Raw genomic sequence first — 18,921 nt, 5'->3', positions numbered from 1 at the left:
ACGGCTCCACGTGTTGTTTTGAAATTCATCCCAACTGTGGGCTGAGTGACCTGTAAGTTGAACAGACTGCCAAAGCCCAAGAGTTTCAGCATTTTCTTAGTATCAGGATCTACTTCAATGATCTCCTGATCCAGGGCTGAAACCTCCTCCTGCAGCTTAATGGAGATGTCTCTCACAGGCCCTCTCTTAATCCGCTTCACCAGATGTGTGACATAGCCTGCTATCTTGTTCCGGGGTTTCTTGCTGGGAATAATGGCGATCTCCTAGCACATGCAGCTGTTCATGTGGAAGTCATTACCCAGGCGCGTGTAGTATTTTTCAATGATGACCCGGGCCGCCTTCTTCACGGTCTTGGTATGAATGCGGCCCATGTTGGCAGGTCCTTGGTGAAAGAGGAAATAGCTATAACAGTATTCTTATACAGTATGTGTCCTTGTGAGACTGAGGTGTTGCACTCAGCCATAATGTCTCTAAGATTAACCATGTTGGATAGGATATTATAAGTTTGTTATTTTTCAGTACTGTGTAATATTCTATGTAGTAGATGTACCATAGCTTTTCTCAGGAACTTGAGCTGCTTTTGTCTCTGCTATTATGAATAACGCTGTATATAATAAACATGGATGCTCATACATCAGATTGCATCATGGCTCTGGTTCTTTAGAGTTTATTCTCAGTAATTAGGTAGCTAGGTCAGATGGCATTTCTATTACTAACTTTATGAGAAAGTTCCAGGACTGTCTTTGACAGTGCTTGTACCATTTCACATTCCTGTTGTTGTTTTTTGTTATGTGCCGTCGGGTCGTTTGCGACTCATAGCGACCCTATGTACAACAGCCCTAAACCGTGCTCTATCCTGTGCCAGTCGCATTGCCTCTGACATACCCATCCTGATTACCCCAGTCACTGAATCAATCCACCTCATAGAGGGTCTTCCCCTCCTGTGCTGTCCCTCTACTCTACCCAGCATGATGTCCCTTTCCAGAGACCTGTTTCTCCTTGCAACATGTCCAAAGTATGTCAGACGAAGCCCCAGAATCTTTGCCTCCAAGGAGTAGCCTGGTTTAACCCTCTGTAGGATGAATATGTTTGTTTTCTTGGCAGTCCATGGTACATTCAATACTCTTCTCCAGCACCACAGCTCATAGGTGTCAATTCTCCTTCTGTCCTCCCTAGTCATTGTCCAGCTCTCTGATGCATAACAAGTGATTGCAAAGACCATGGCCTGTATCAGGCTCACCTTCATCTCCAAAGAGACACCGTTGCTCTTGAGTACTTTAGAGAGGTCCCTAACAGCAGACTTCCCCATCACAATACGTTTTTTGATTTCCTGGCTGCTGGTGGCAAGAGTGTTGACTGTGGAGCCCAGCAAACTAAAGCTGTGAACAATCTCAATCTCTTCGCCATCCATCCTGATGCTACCAATTGGTCCAGTGGTGAGAATCTTTGTCTTCTTGACATTGAACCTCAGTCCATACTGAAGGCTGCAGTCCTTGACCCTCTGCAGTAAGTGCAGGAGGTCCTCCTCAGTTTCAGCGAGCAAGGTTGTGTCATCTGCATAACGAAGATTGTTGATAGATCTTCCACCAATCCTAATGCCACGCTTCTCCTCATAGAGCACAGCCTCTCGGATAATCTGCTCTGCCTACAGGTTGAAAAGGTATGGAGATAGGACACATTCCTGGCTCACACCCTTCCCAACTTTGAACCATTCAGTGTTGCCCTGGTCTGTTTTGACGACTGCCTCTTGGTCCAAGTATAGGTTTCGCATTAACATGATTAAGTGTTCTGGGATTCCCATTCTTCTCAGAGTCAGCCACAGTTTATTATGATCCACACAGTCAAATGCCTTTGCATAATCAATGAAACGCTGATAGACATTTTTCTGGTATTTTCTGCTTTCAACTAAGATCCATCTAACATCAGCTACAATATCCCTAGTACCACAACTCCTTCTAAACCCAGCCTGGACTTCTGGCAGTTCTCTGCTGATGTACTCTTCCAGTCGTTTTTGGATAATCTTCAGTAGAATCTTGCTTGCATGTGAAATCAATGCTATTGTTCTGTAGTTTCCACACTCAGTTCCTACAAGCAGCAAATGAGAGTTTCAATCTCTGCACATTCTTCCAAGAATTTGTTGTTTGCTCTCTTGTGGAACTTTGCAAATTTTTGGAGGTGAGATGGTATCTCATTGTTGTTTTAATTTGCATCTCTCTGATAGCTAGGAATTTTGAACATTTCTTTATGCGTTTGTTTGCCATTTGAATTTCTTGTTTCAAGAAATATTTATTTTTTGTGCTGAATTTTATGACTTTACCTTTTTCTTGTGTAAGTGCTAGGTTATTATATAAATTTTAGATGTGAGTCTCTTACTAGATTTTTCATTACCAATTTCCCCCCTTCCTACACCCCCAGTTCTTTTTACTCTGTTCCTTATTACTCTTTTGCAGAAATATTTGGATGTATATAGGGATTTGATTTTTAAGAAGGTCCTTGGTTCCCTATACATCACAGGCAACTCAACGAACGATAACATACTATAACAGGTTTGGAAGCAGGAGTGGCATCCACTTCCTAAGCAACATTCCTCTGGAAACTGTATGAACTTTGATAAATGTCATTAGCTGTAGAGAGGCTTCAGGCCTTTTGTTCAAAGGATTGCTATGAGTCTTGTTTGACTAGAAGGTAACCAATAACAACAAAAACTCATCAATTTTATCTTCTCCTGATTGTAGGTTTTTAGCTTTGTTTGGAAATCAATTCATGCTATAGATTAGGACTTCTAGAGTTGTTCATAGTTTTTCTCTGATGAACTTTACCATCTTTGGTTTTACTCCTAGGTACCACCTTGAGCTGGATTTAGTGTATAGTGAATTGTGAATCTTGCATCAATTTTCTGTAGGCAGTTTTCCAGTATCATTTGATAGATACTGTTATTTCCTCACTTAACTGATTTTGTCTCATTGTCAAATATCGGTTGACCATATATAGGTAGTCAAGTTTTGAATTCTCAATTTCTATTATATTTATGCTATCTTGATTACTATGGTTATGGAGGAGGGTTTGAGATCAGGGAGTATGATGCCTCTTATCTTATTTTTCTTTTTCAACAATGTTTTACTTATTCAGTCTCTTTTCATTCTAGACAAAATTGGAAATGGCTTTCCATCTCATTTAAGAGATAGACACTGTTAATAGCTTTAGTTTGTTTGACTCCACAACCAACACTCTTGGTACCAGCAGCTAGGAAATTAAAATATAAATTGTATTGAGAAAGCCTGCTTTCACAGACTTCTCCAGAGTACTGAAGAGCAATGATGTCAGTCTGGAGACTAAAGTGCTCCTGATCCAGGCCACGGTCTTCACAATTGCCCGCTATGTGTCAGAAAGCAAGACAATGCCTAGGTATGATAGGAAAATTGAAATCTTTGAGCTGTGGTGCTTGAGAAGAGTATTGAATATAGCATTGCTTACACTCTTTCATGAATATACTTATTGTACATTGTAAAAGGAGAGTTAATTATTTAAATGTGAAGCTCAATGCCTAGAAAAACCAGACGGTTATCAGTGGTGGTGTTTATTTTTAAAAATGCCTTTACTGGCTATTTAGATGGGAATATGTTAATAGGGTGTGTTAGCCTATCCACAAAGGGATTCGCTAGTGTCGCCACTAAATTGAACAGATTCAGCAGTAGGAATTGAGAATCTCACCACAAGCAAAGAAGAAACAGAGAATTCAGTGTGTTCTCTTCAAGTCTAGAGATTCTTATACAAGCCATATGTACATAATAGTAGCAGCAACTGCAGCAGAGAACCATAGACCTGACATGAGACATTATGACTCCTACCTCATGGGACTAGAGGGAGAAGCCCTAGCCCAAGTACGTTAGAGAACTGGGGCTGGAAAGCCATAACTAGCAGGACTAACATTGCCCTAAAGCAGTGAGGCTGCTTGCTAGAGGGCCTGTGAGCACAGTTCAGAAGCTGTCTTGACTGAGAAATTATATTCTGTAGCCAACTGAAATTGTATACTGTTAGTTTCCCTAATAAACCCCACAGTAACAAGTTTGGTCCTGTGTCTTCCATGATCCACTGCAACAGATTTAGGACACACTTGGGCTCTGGACAGGAACTATCCTACAATGCCGAAGGCATACACAGTTTGAATCTACGAGCTACTCCAAGGGAGAAAGATGGGCAATCGCCTCCCATGAGATTCCCTGTTTCTGAAAAAACCACTGGAGGGTCAGCTAACGGTCACTTCTGACTCAAATGTACACGTCCACCATGACAACAAGAAAGCCACAAAATGGGTGCAGAAATTAGAAGAAAAAGGCATGAGAGTTTGGGGAACATATGTAATCTCATCGAAATTGATTTTGTATTGTGGATGTGGATGATGGGAACAGTTCCCCTTTAGGGAGCTAGCAGAGGTCAGACTTGGTCTTCTCCATGCAGCAGCAGGTAGATTCAAACTGCCACTATGTGAGCCATTTAAGTTGTTAGTTGTGTGAAAATGATTCATTGTAATTCTATGTGTAGAACAACTTCACAAGATTTTCAAACTGTGATCTTTTCTGAAGTAGATTGTCTTCCAAGGCTTTCCATGTGTAGTTTCAAATTGCAAATATTTTTACTGTTGGTTGAGTGCTAAACCATAGTACCACTCAATGTTTTACAGTTTTTATGAAGTGCTTACCTAATACAATAATAAAAATGTATTACAGGGGTAAGCTAATTTGAGAGCTCTGGTGGCCTAGTGGTAAAAACTGCATTGCCATCTAAAACGCATGTGGTTTGAACTCACTATCCGCCCCAAGGGAGAAGGATGGCCATTCTTCTCCTATGAAATATACTAGGGAATCCTTTTGAAAACCAACTGGAGGGTCAGAGCTGGGTTAGTCGGACTCTATAACTCACAATAACAACAATATACCAGTATGTGGCTCCAGCACTCAACCGGAGCCCCACATTATCATACTGCCATAGGCCTTAGTTGAATGCTATATCATAGTATTTGCATGCATGATTGCTGTTGGAAGTAAAACAATTATCTGTCAATATGTTGTACTGGAATTTATTTACATATTGCTAATTATTTTAAAACCTAGTTATGTATATACTTGCTTGTTTATCATTTGCTCTTGTTAGTACACTACCCATCTGTCAGTTTGCTCTACTATGATAATTTGTGGATTACAGTGATGCTGGAAGATATATCGCCAGTATCTCAATTACCAGAAAGTCACTCGTTGTATGGATGTTTCAGCAGAGCTCCCAGATTAAGACAGACAAAGAGAGCTGGAAAATGATTAGGGAGGATAGAAGAAGAATTGATGCCTTTGAGCTGTGGTGCTGGAGAAGATTATTGAATGTACCATAGACTGCTAAGAAAACAAACAAGTTTGTCCTGGAGAGGGTTAAACCAGGCTGCTCCTTGGAGGCAAGGATTCTGAAGCTTCGTCTGACATACTTTGGACATGTTGTAAGGAGGGATTGGTCCTTGGAGAGGAATGTCATGCTTGGGAGGGCAGGGGGACAGCACAGGAGGAGAAGACCCTCTGTGAGGTGGATTGATTCAGTGATTGGGGTAATTGGGGTGGCTGTGTTGGAGACAGTGTGATTGGCACAGGACAGAACAGGGTTTAGGGATGTTGTACATAAGGTTGCTATGAGTCGCAAATGACTCAAAGACACATAACAACAACAACAAGAAGGAGGATGATTAACCATCCGTTTCTGAAATAGTAGGCCTCTGAAAACTCTGTGAACAAGAGAAAAATACAGGTAGCTATATTGTTAGAGATAAAGCCCAGATTGAGAGTCAAAAAAACGCAGAGAAAAAAAAATATGCAAACATCCTTTAAGAGTTGGAATGTAGAATGCAAGTAGCATGAATATAATTAGAAGCTGTAAAAAAATGGAACGAATGAACATTGACATTTTAGGCATTATTGAGATGAGATAGACTGGGATCAGCCGCTTTGAATCAGACAACATGGTATACTAGGCCAGAAATAAAGAACAGAGGAAGAATGGTGTTGCAGTCATAGTTAAAAACATTTTTATTACTATTATATCTCACTTTTTTGAATGTTGAAGCTCTTCCATAGTCAAGTGTTACAAGGTGTGTTAAAGTCTTTCATTAACTGTAAAGTTCTATGTAAATAAACGTTATTAATTATTACAGCTTTTATTGTTAAGATTACCTATACTTCACCCTTACACCTCACCTTTGTTCTTCCAAACCAGTTTGGAACAAGGTGAAACAACTTTCAGTAAAAGACTACCCTCTAATTTTATAGGGACTGTAAAACTCTAAAGCTATCTTCATTAGTCTCTGATTATAATACATGAATGTAAATTTATCAAGTACAGACACATAAGAGCCCCAGAAGTTAGGGTAATTACCAAATATATGTCATTTAATTAAAATAATATATCTACCCTTTGGCAGGTTTTCTGCCTTTACAATTAAAGTAATAAGGAAGTCGGTTGGGCTGGCAGAGAGAGAACTATACCTATGGTGATTTATTTTGGTTATCCTGTTAACAACTTCTCTAAAACAAGTGATTTCTACATAGTGGCTTGACTGCCTTGGGCAGAGCAGTTAACAAATGTTGATACTTTTAGAGTCATATAATTTTCTTCAGTGGAGACAACTAGTCACAACCGTTTCTTTAATTAAGTATTATAATAATAGCAAACATTGACTAAGCACTTGTTATCTATTATGACCATATTTCTGTTGAGATCTTTTATATTTTACAGACAAGTGAAGTATCTTGCCCTAGGTTTGTCAGTGAATGCAGAGACATTCTTTCTGAAAATAAAAAAGTACCTTTTATCCTGAGTAATCTCTCAGGATTTAAAGCACTTGTTGCAGAAGATCAAGGAATGTAGCCTTAGTATGGATTACGTCTCAATATCAAGAAAACAAAGATTCTTACCACTGGACCAATGGAAAGTGTCATGGTGGATGGAGAGGAGATTGAAACAGCCAACAGCTTCATCTTGCTTGGATACATAATTAATACCCTTGATATGAACAGTCAGTAAATAAAGAGATCCAATGCAATAGGAAAATTTGCAGTTAGGGACCTTTCCAAATTATTGGGGAGTAGTGATATCAGAGTGAGGGCTAAGATGTGTCTGATTCAGGCCATGATCTTTTCAATTACTAGTCATGCATCCAAGACCTGGACAATAAATAAGGATTACAGGGAGAGATTTTCTCTTTTTGAACTGTGGTGTTGGAGAAGAGCACTGAACATTGCATGGACAGCCAAGAAAATGAATAGATATGTCTTGGAGAGGGTGTAGCAAGAGTGTTGACAAGAATGGAGGTTTCACTTCATAGTCTTTGCACATGTTGCTAAGAGTTTCTATTCCTTGGAGAGAGACATGATGTTGGAAAGTAGCCAGGAAATCAAGTTCTACTGGAGAGATTTGTTATCTAGGAACTCTCCAAAGGGTTAATGTATAAGGATATTCATTTAAAGAATAGGGTGCAACCGATCCAAGTCATGATATTTTTAATTGTTCCTTATGCACCTGAAAGTTGGACAATGAATAAGGAAGACCTATGAAGTCCCCCAATGAGATTACTTGACAGAGTGACTTCAGCAATGGACTCTAATGTGTCAGAGGTGGTAAGAATGACACAGAATAGACCAGGGTTCAGATCTTTTGTTCATGGGGTCGCTAGAGTCGTACTTGACTCAATGGCATCTAGTATGACAACCATCATCAATGCCTTTGAACTGTGGTATTCGCGAAGAGTATTGAATATAAAGAGCAAAGAAATTCGTGATGGAGGACAGTTAATTAACGTGCTCCTTAAAGAATAAGATGGTGAAATTTTTGTCTCATATACTTTGAACATGACATAAGGAGGAGCTCTTCCTTGGGGAAAAAAAACACACACAACCCCTTTTACTGGAAAAGTTAAAAGGTCAGTGAAAGAAAGGATAATCCTCAATGAGATGATTGACACAGTGACTTTAACAATGAGTTCAAGCATGGTAGAATTCACAATGATGGTTCAGGATAGGGCAATGTTCTGATTCATTGCTTATATGGTTTACTATGAGTTGTATTGGATATATTTTTAAATTTCTTAACTGCCACGTCCATGGCTGCTGATTGTGGATCCAAATAAAATAAATCATTGACAACTTCAAAATTTTATCCTTTTATCAATTTCAAGTTCTATCCTGAAACACAATGTGGTGAGTGATAGGATAATATACACACACATAAAAGACAGACCTGTTATTAATAAGACAACTATTCAAATATATGTTCCTACATCTAAAGCCAAAGAGGAAGAAATTGAGAAATTTTACCAAATTTTGCAGTCTGAAATTGACCAAACACACAATCAGGATATGTTAATGATAATTGGTGACTGGAATGCAAAAGAAGGAAATAGTGAAGAAGAAACAGTAGTTGGAATATGTGAGACTGAAGAAAATTATAAGCCCACAGGAACCGAGATATAATCCTGGATAAATTCCATCTGAATTTCATGATCATCATAAGAATAAGTTTGAGGTATTGAACACCAATGATAGATGATCAGATGATATCCTTGATATCATCCCTGACAAAGGAAAAAGGTCATTACAAAAATGAAGGGAAAAGAAAAATACCAAAATGGATGTCAGAAGAGACTCTAAACACTACACTGGAGCATTGAGAAGCAAAATCTAAAGGAAAATAGGCCCAAGCGAAAGAACTGAGCAGATTATTTCAAAGGGCAGCTCGGGATTACAAAGCAAAGTGTTATGGAATGTGTAGAAGTAGAATTAGAAAATAAATAGGGAAGCACTCACTCTGTATTTCTCAAGCTGAAAGAACTGAAAAATAAATTTAAGCTTCATGTCACAATATTGAAATATGTTATGGGCAATATACTGAATGACCCAGAAAGCATCAGAAACATATAGAGGGAATACAAAGAGTCACTATACCAGAAAGAATTGATTGACACTGAAAAATTTCAAGAAGTATCATATGAACAGGAGCCAATGGTAATGAAGGAGGAAGTGGAAGCTGCATTGAAGGCACTGGCAAAAAATAAAACCCCAGGAATAGATGAGACATCAAGTGACTTGTTTCAATTAAAGATGCAGCCTTTAACGCATTCATCAGTCTATTCCAGGAAATTAGAGGATGGGTGTATGGCCAACAGATTGGAAGAGATCCATATTTGTTCCTATTCCCAAGAAGGGTGATCCAATTGAACGTAGAAATTATAGGGCAATACTATTGATATGATATGCAAGCAAAATACTGCTGAAGACCATTCAAAAAACAACTGGAACAGTACATAAATAGGGAAGTGTCAGAAGTTCAAGGAGGATTTAGAAAGGGTGTGGTACCAGGGATGTCATTACTTATGACAGATAGACCCTGGCTGAAAGTAAGGAATACCAGAAGAATGTCTAATTGTGCTTCATTGACTATGCAAAGGCATTTGACTGTGTGGATCATGACAAGTTTTGACTGTCATTGAGAAAAATAGGAATACAAGAGTAGTTGATTTTGCTCATGTATAACCTATACCTGAACCAGGAGGCTGTTGTGCAAATGGAGCAAGGGAGCACTACATGGTTTGGCATTGGGATGGGAGTGTGCAAAGGTGGTATTCTTTGCCCATACCTATTCAATCTGTATGCTGAGAAAATTTTCCAAAGAATCTATGAGGAGGAGTGTGGCATCAGGATTGGAGGGAGACTCATCAGTAACCTGTGCTATTCAGATGACACAACCTTACTTGCTGAAAGTGAGGAGGACTTGAAGCACTTGTTGCAGAAGATCAAAGAATGCAGCCTTCAGTGTGGATTGCATCTCAATGTTTGGAAAGCAAAGATTCTTACCACTGGACCAATAGGCAGTGTCCCAATAGATGGAAAGGAGATTGAGACTGTCAACAGCTTCATCTTGCTTGGATACACAATTAACACACTTGGTATGAGCAGGCAGGAGATAAGGAAATGCACTCCAGTTAGGGTCCTTTTCAGATTATTGAGAAGTAGTGATGTCAGTTTGAGGACGAGGTGTGTCTTATTCAGGCCATAGTCTTAATTATTACTAGCTATGCGTCAAGACTTTGGGCAATGAATAAGTCTGACACAAAAAGGAATTGACGACTTGGGTCTGTGGTGTTGGAAAAGAGCTCTGAATATCCCATAAATGGCCAGGAGAATGAACATATATGTATTGGAAATGGTGCAGCCAGAGTGATATTTGGAGGTAAGAATGATGAGGCTTCACCTCACATACTTTGGACATGTTGGTTGGAGGTGCTATTCCTTGGAGAATGGCATGATGTTGGAAGTGTGGAGGATCAGCAAAGGAGAAGAAGACCCTCATTCAGGTGGATTGATAAGGTGACTGCGGAAATGGGAAAAGGTTGTGCAGGCTAGAACAGGGCCCAGGTCTTTTGTTCATAGGGTCACTATGAGTCATGATTGACTTGACGGCACTTAACAACATCAACAACATGCATACATCTTTTTTATTTCCTGACTGCTGGGACCTAGCGTGTTAATTGTGGATCCAAGCAAGATGAAGCTGTTGACAGTTTCAATCTCCTCTCCTTCCATCAAGAAGCTTTATATTTATCAAGTGGTAAGAATCTTTGTTTTCTTGAGATAGAGATGCAACCATACTGAAGACTGCATTCCTTTATCTTCTGCAACAAGTGCTTCAAGTACTCCTCACTTTTAGCAAGAAAGGTGATCCAAATGAATGTGGAAAATGTAGAACAATATCATTAATATCACATGCAAGCAAAATAGTGCTGAAGATTATTCAAACACAGCTAGAACAGTACATAGATAGGAATTGCCAGAAGTTCAAGCAGGATTTAAAAGAGGCTGTGGGACCAGGGATATTACTGCTGACATCATATGGATCCTGGCTAAAAGTAAAGAATACCAGAAGACTGTCTATCTGTACTTTATTGACTATGTAATGGTATTTGACTATGTAGATCATAACAAGTTGTGGCTGACATTGAGAAGTATAGGAATCCCCGAGCACTTAATTGTGCTCATGCAGAACCTATACTTGGACAAAAAAGCTGTTACATGAACAGAGGAGGGGAACACTGCAGGGTTTAAAATTTAGAAGAGAGTGTGTTAAGGGGTTGTATTCTTTCTCCATATCTATTCAATCTGTACAATGGGCAAATTATCCAAGAAACTTGGACTCTATAAAGAGGAGGGTGGCCTCAGGATTGGAGGGAAAATAATTAATAACCTGTAGTAAACGGTAGGACAAGAAACAAGATGTAGCATTTATATGGAAAAAAATAATTACAGATTTTGTACTTCAATATCACTAAAGGAGAGTTCTCTCCATTTCTTTTTTTTTTACTTGTCTCTCACACTAATTATTTCAATAAAAATCATTTTACTTTATTCAGACTAGCTGAGACAATTAAAGAGTTTCTTTGCAATGCAGGAAATTCCATCTTTAGAGAAACTTATGACATTAAAAAAATAAGAAAATATAAGCTATAAGTGACTCCACCCAGAAATATTTTTTATGCTAAAATGAAGACAAGCAGAGCCAGAAGTTCATGTCACCAGTCTAGAAAACATTTCGTGACAGTCAAGAATTGTTTTTTTAAGTGCCTTCCGCTGCCTTCCCTTATGAATTCAGCTTGAATTCTGGCAGGTCTCTCTGTATACTGACCTAGCCATTTTTAATGATCTTCAGTAGTATTTTGCTTTCATGTGATATTATTGAAACTGTCCATTAATTCCACATTCTACTAAACCATCTTTCTTGTGAGTGGGAACAAATAAAGATATCTTCCAGTGAGTTGACCAGCCAAATTTCCTGGTATTGTCTGGTGAGCATAGCCAGTGCTGCATCTGTTTGTTGAAATATGTCAATTGTCATCTTATAGATTCCTGGGGCCTCATTTTTTACCAATGCCTTCAATGTAACTTTCACTTTTTCCTTCACTACCATTGACTCCTGCTCATATGGTTATTTTTGAAATTTTTCAGTGTCAATTAGATTGTGGAAGGTAGGTTTTTCCCTCTCCAGGACAGACTTGTTTGTTCTTTTAACAGTCTAAAGTATGTTTAATACTCTCCTCCAGCACTGCAACACAAAGGCATTGATTCTTCTTCTGTTGTTCTTAGTCATTATCAAGTTCTTAGCTGCATATCAAGCTGTTGAGAAGACCAGGACCTTGATAAGGAATACCTTAATCTCTAGGTTGACATCATTACTCTTTAGTACTCTGGAGAGGTCTTTGACAGCAGATTTTCCCAATGCAGATTTTTATTTCCTGGCTACTGATGCCAAAGCTGTTGATTGTGGATCAGAGCAAGATGAAATCATTAATAATTTCAATCTTTTCTCCATCTATTAAGATGCTGCCTATTGGCCCAGTAATGAGGATTTTTAGGTTCTTGATGTTGAGATGCAATCCATATTGTAGGCTGTTGGCTTTGATCTTCTACAACAGATGTTTCAAGGTCTTAGTTTAGATTTTAAAAAGTTGTATCATCTGCCTAAAACAGGTTGTTTATGAGTCTTTCTCCAACCCTGATGCCTCATTCTTCATAAAGTCCAGTTTCTCCAATGAGCTATTTAGCATATAAGCTGAAAAGATATGGAGATACATCTCAAATGTACCCTTTTCTTGATTTTGCACTGTTCCCTTGCTCTATTCAGACAAATTCTTGGTCTATGTATAGGTTTTGCATGAGCACAATCAAGTGTTCTAGGATTCCCATTCTTGTCAATGTTAGTCATAATTTGTTGTGGTCCACATAGTAAAACACCTTGCATAGTTGATAAAACACTAGTAGACATTTTTCTGGTCCTCTCTGCTTTCAGTCAAGATCTATTTGGCATCAGCAGTAATATTCTTATTGTCGTAAAACTTGTAAACCCAGTTTATATTCCTGGCACTTTTCTGTCAGAGTACTGTTCTAGTCTTTTTAAAATCATCTTCAGCAATATCTTACTTGCATGCGATCTTAGTGATATTGTTTGATAGTGTTCACACTCGATTCAATCACCTGTTTTTGAGAATGAGACCTCTTCTAGTGAGTTAGCTAGGTATTTGTCCTCCAGATTTATTGGTACAAAGTGGTAAACACACAAAGGGCTGCATCTTTTTGTTGAAATATGTCAATAAGTATTCCATCAACTTCTGGGGCCTTATTATTTGCCAATTTGTTCATAGTAGCTTTGTCTTCTTTTATTACTGCTGGTTTTTTATTATATGCTGGAATGGTTCTGTGTCAGACAATTCTTTCTGATAGCATGACTCTGTGTATTCTTTCCATCTTCTTTTGGTGCTTCCTGGTTTATGCAAGAATTTGTCTACAGTTCTTGTCCTCATCTGTTTTAATGCAGTATTCATCCCCTCTTAGTTTCCACCCAAATTCCAAGTCAGTTCTATTTTATAACAAGTATTTTATGCAGTGCTTGTCCTTTTGTGACTTATTTCCCTCAGCATAACGTCCTCCAGGGTCACCCGTTTTGCATAATATTTTATGCGTTCCTTGTTTTTCAGTGATGCTTCTCTATCCATTCATTTGTTGATGGACCCTTAGATTGTTTCCAACTCTTCGCTATTGTGAACAATGCAACAATAAACACAGCTGTGCAAATATATGTTTGGATGCCAGTTCTGGTTTCGTTAGGGTATATTCCTAGTAGTAGAATTGTTGGATCAAAGGGTATTTCTATTTTCAACTTTTTGAGAAAGCAACATATTGACTTCCATAGTGGTTGCACCATTTTACACTCCCACCAATAGTGAGTAAGTGTTCCAATTTCTACACAACCTTGCCAGCATTTGTTGTTTGCTGCTCTGTTGAACTTTGCTGTTCTCACTGGGGTGACAGGATATCTCACAGTTGTTTTGATTTGCATCTCTTTTAGAGCTAGAGATTTTGAACATTTCTTCGTGTGTTTGTTTGCCATCTGAATGTCTTCTTTGGTGAAGTATCTATTCATATCCTATCCTGTGCCAATTTTGCAATTTAACTTTATCTCATTGTGGTGTTAGAGTATCCTGTAAGTTCCTGTTATAGGTCTCTTATAAGACATATCATTACCCAATACTTTTCCCCAGTTTCTCACTTTCTTTTTTATCCTGTTGGAGAAGTTATTTTGATGTTTAAAAGGAATATATGATTAGGTATTATGACAGCATGACAATAGTCCAGAATCAGAGGTACAAAGCAAATTTGAGTGGGAGTTGCGGGGAGGGAGGAAACTGTGCAAAAATGAAAGAATCTTAAAATAAAATTTAAAAAAATAATTTGCTGGTTCGAGCCCACCCAGGGACGCCAAAAAAAAAAAATAATTTGCCTGTAGCATCTATCAGTATTGCAGCACAAGGTTTGAATTTGGTCTTCAGTTCTTTCAACTTGTGAAATGTTTTAACACATTTTTGTTATAGTGCTTTGCTTTATCTTCATGAACTAGCTACCTTTTGAAATATACTGTTCAACTTTTTAACTCCCTGATTTCTTCTGTTTGTTTTGGCTTCTTTGCATTCTATTGCAATATTCCAGAGTCTCTTCTAACATTGATTTTGGTGTTGTTTTTTTCCTTCTCCTCCTTCTTTCTATTTTTGTAATGACCTTTTGCTTTCTTCACAGATTATATCCTTGATATAATCATACAACTCATCTTCATTCACTAATCTTCAAGACCTCAAACCTGTTCTTAATTTTGTTTTTTTTTTAATATACTGATACACTCACTAAATTGAGTCAAGAAATCTGAAGGACAAACACCTGGCCAACCGACTTTAAGTGATGACCCATCAGAGTATGGAAATTCTTTAACAATATTATAATATCACATGCAAGCAAGATCCTGCTGAAAGTTATCAAAAAAATGACTGGAGCAGCACATCAACAGAGAACTGAAAGATGTGCATTCTGGGTTGCGGAGAACTTCCAGATGTGCAGGCTGGGTTTAGAAAAGGCTATGGTACTAGGGATATTATAGCTAATGTTAGACAGATCTTGGTTGAAAGCAGAGAGTTTCGGAGGAATGTCTATCGGTATTTCATTAACTATGCAAAAGCCTTTGACTGTGTGGAACACAACAAACTGTGGCTAACTCTGAGAAGAATGGGAATTCCAGAACATTTGATTGTGCTTATGCAAAACCTATACTTGCACCAGGAGTCAGTCATCGGAACAGAGTAAAATACTGCACAGTTCAAAATGGGAAAAGTGTATGCCAGGGATGTATTCTGTCTCCATAACTTTTCAATCTATATGCAGGACAGATCATCTGGTAGGCTGGGCTCTATGATGTAGAATGTTGCATCAGCATTGGAGGAAAATTCAGCAACCTGAGTTATGCAGATGACACAGCTCTGCTTGCTGACACTGAGGAGGACCTGAAGTGCTTGCTGCAGAAGATCAGGGACTGCAGCCTTCAATATGGATTGAAACTCAACATCAAGAAAACGAAGATTCTCTTCAATACAACTATGAGCTATCATATCACCCCAGTAAGAATAGCAATATTTAACAGAACAGCAAACAACAAATGCTGGCGAGGTGGTGGAGAAATTACAACCCTTATTCACTGTTGGTGGGAGTGTAAAATGGTGGAACCCCTGTGGAATTCTGTATGGTGCTTTCTCAAAAAGTTGCAAATAGAAATACAATTTGACCCAGCAATTCCACTACTGGGAATATACCCCAAAGAGACCATAACCACCACCCAAGCTGATATATACACATCTATGTTTACTGTAGGCTTTGTTCACAATAGCAAAGAGTTGGAAACAACCTAAATGGATAGAGAATACACAATGGAATACTATGTTGCATTGAAAAACAAAGAACTCATGCAATATTATTAAAAATGGGTGACCCTAGAGGACTTTATGCTGAGTGAAATACTCAATTACAAAAGGACAAATACTGTATAGTGCCACTGTCATAAATTGGGACTGACATCAGGGATGGGGGAGACTGAGAAAGATGGGATAAATTATGTATACTGAATTGAAACAGATAAGGGAGAGAACTGTTTAAAAGGGATATATGATTAGGTATTATTGTCTTTACAGAAGCCCAGAGTGAAGGCTGCATAGTGGGGTGGACTTGAGGGGACGGATTGTATAACAATGAAAGAAGTGTAATTGATTCCTTTGAGCTGTGGTGCTGGAGAATATACCAACTGTTGAATATATACCAACTGTTGAGTATATCATGGATTGCCAGAAGAACAAACAAGTTTTTACTAGAGAGGGTGAAACCAGCCTGTTCCATGGAGGCAAGGATTCTGAAGCTTCGTCTGACATACTTCGGGCATGTTGCAAGGAAGGACTCGTCCTTGTAGATAGACATCAGCTTGGAAGGGTGGAGGGATGGAGAAAGAGAGAGACCATCGATGAGAGGAATTGATACAGTGACTGAGGTAATGAGGTTAGGTGTGTAAGAGACAATAAAGTTGGCACAGGATAGAGCAGGTTTCAGGACTGTTGTGCATACGGTCACTATGAATCACAAGCAGTTCAATGGCATATAAGAACAATAACAATTGGTTTATTTACAAATTTTGTATACATTGCTTTTCACATGGCTCTTTGCCCTTTCCTTCACTCACTCCCTCCATCCATCAAGTTGGGCTATGATACTAAGATTAATGCCCACCCCCACCCCATGCCCATCCTCAGCCCTCTGCTTTCCCCCATCTTAGAGCTTTATACTCATTCTACAATAACAGTCATATACAATATTTGTCCTTATAGGGCTGAGTTAGTTCATTTAGCATAATGCTTTCTAATCTCTCACAATTTAGGTAGTAATTTACAAAAAATCATTGCTCCTTCATGCTGTAGTATTCCATCATGTGAAAGTACAATAATTTCTCAATCCATTAGGATGTGGTTTGACATTTGGCCTGTTTCCATGTCCCTCCAATGCTGAATAATGCTGCTATGAACATTAGTATACAAGTCTCTGTTTGTGCCTCAATTCTCATTCTCTAGGGGTATATTCCAAACAGTGAAATCACTGGGTCATTTGGAATTTCTATGTTCAGCTTTTTGAGGAAGCACCAAACTGCCTTCCAGAGGCATTTTCCAATCCCACTAATACTTTATAAGAGTTCCTACCTCTCCACATCCTCACCAACATTTATTACTTACTGCCCTGTTAAACTTTGCCACTGCTACTGGAGCGAGATGGTATCTCATTGCGCTTTGATTTGCATCTCTCTTATTGCCAGTGATTTTGAACATTTCATCATGTGTCTCTTGCACATCCAAATATCTTGCTCTCTGAAAAGTATTTCCATGTCCTTTGCCCATTTTGTTACTGGGTTTTCAATCTTTTTCTTGTGGAGACCCTGTAGGATTCTGTAAACTTGAGATCCCTGTTAAAATAGTTTTTAAATGTAGATGGGATAGACTAAGATTATATTTTGGTTCTTATGGATTTGTTTTAATTTTTGTTCGCTTCAATTTGAACTTGCATATGAGTAACTGAAAGTCCATTTCACCATCAGCAGAGGGTCTGGTTTTCAGATTCTCCAATGATTATTCCTCACAGTTATCAGCAATCTGATTCCTGTCTATTCCATTGCCTGAGTTCCATGTGTATAGTTACTGTTTGTGTTTTTAATAAAAGTTATTTGCAATCAACAAATCATTGATTGTACAAAATTCTATCATTCTATTTTTAACCTCATTTCTATCACCAAGTCATATTTCTGACTACTCATCCTTCTTCCCTGTTCCCAACTTTTGCATTCCAGTGTCCAATTATTGTTAATCTTGATTACATGTTCAATCGATTTTAGATGGCAATCATTGGTAGAAATCTTCCATTTCCTCCTCTTTGTCTCTGGTTTTTGGTGTATGTATTTCAATGATAATGGTATTGACAAGCCTTCATTGTATGAATATGGACAGTATTCTCTCACTCACAACCTTGTACTTTAAAATGAATCTAAAAATGGTCTTTTTTATTATGGATGCAACTCCATTTTCTTGACTTTTTCATTCCCAGCATAGAATTCTGTTTCTTTTCTAACAATGCCCAATTTTTCTACATTTATCCTTTGTATGTTCCAAGTTCCAACTATTAGTGGCTGTTTACAACTATTTTTCCTCATTTTTTGTGTCTTCCAACACAAAAGAGGACTCAGCCCCTGGTGCTTTACCTAATATTTTAAGAGTGCACTATTGTTTATATGGTTTTCTACTGTTATTTTAGATGTGGATGGCAAATCCTTCTTCCTAATATGTCCTAATCTGCTTTAGTACAACATTTAACAGACAAGCTCTGTAACCAAAAAAGCAGATGATAGACAAGCAAACATTTATCTATAGAAGCTCTTAAAAACAATAACATGCAAAGAAACCCGATACAAAACTGACAGATAAATGATATCCTTAAGAGCAAACCATAGAACAAGTAAACCTCTAAAAATAATGGCACAGGTGCAGGGATTCCTTCAACAAGGCCCAAAGATTATCAGGTCTTGGTCTAGGGTGGGTATGTTGCTCTCCCTTGATAAGCTGCTTCTAACAAAAATCTAGTATGATGGCTCAGGCTCCAGTCACACCCATCCATTATCTGGGTGCTTCCTGGTAAAGATGTCATTCAAGGTCTCCCAGACCAACTCCCAGCATGTGTCTGTGTGCTACTCACCAGTGGGGGTGATGTTCCAGGCCTCTTGGGCCAGTTTACTTATAGTTCTGTTTTGTGTTGTTGTTGTTGTTAGGTGCCATGGAATCTAGTATGAACAAAAGATCTGAACCTAGTCCTGTCCTGAGCCATACTCACACGTCCTTACACACAAGAGCCCATTGCAGCTATCACCCTGTCAGTCCACGTGGTTGGGAGTCTTCCTTTCTTTAACCACCTTCCAGCCTTTCCAATGTTATGGCCCTCT

General features: G+C 38.5%; 1 protein-coding gene across 1 annotated transcript in view; it reads left to right on the top strand.

Annotated features, from left to right (window-relative positions):
• The first annotated feature begins 203 nt into the window (after positions 1 to 203).
• Positions 204 to 18,921, top strand: part of LOC102849007 (transmembrane protease serine 11G-like) — a 66,172-nt gene continuing 47,454 nt past the window's right edge. The window contains exons 1-2 of the mRNA XM_006896830.1: positions 204 to 354; positions 6,191 to 6,263. Of these exons, the coding sequence (XP_006896892.1) occupies positions 204 to 354; positions 6,191 to 6,263 (224 nt within the window). The remainder of the gene's footprint in view (positions 355 to 6,190; positions 6,264 to 18,921) is intronic.

This window comes from Elephantulus edwardii, unplaced genomic scaffold, assembly GCF_000299155.1.
Source record: "Elephantulus edwardii isolate Elephantulus edwardi_28Jun2011 unplaced genomic scaffold, EleEdw1.0 scaffold00192, whole genome shotgun sequence".
NCBI lineage: Eukaryota > Metazoa > Chordata > Mammalia > Macroscelidea > Macroscelididae > Elephantulus > Elephantulus edwardii.
The sequence above is the reverse complement of the archived record's forward strand: the minus strand, read 5'-3'. Positions and strand labels throughout refer to the sequence as shown.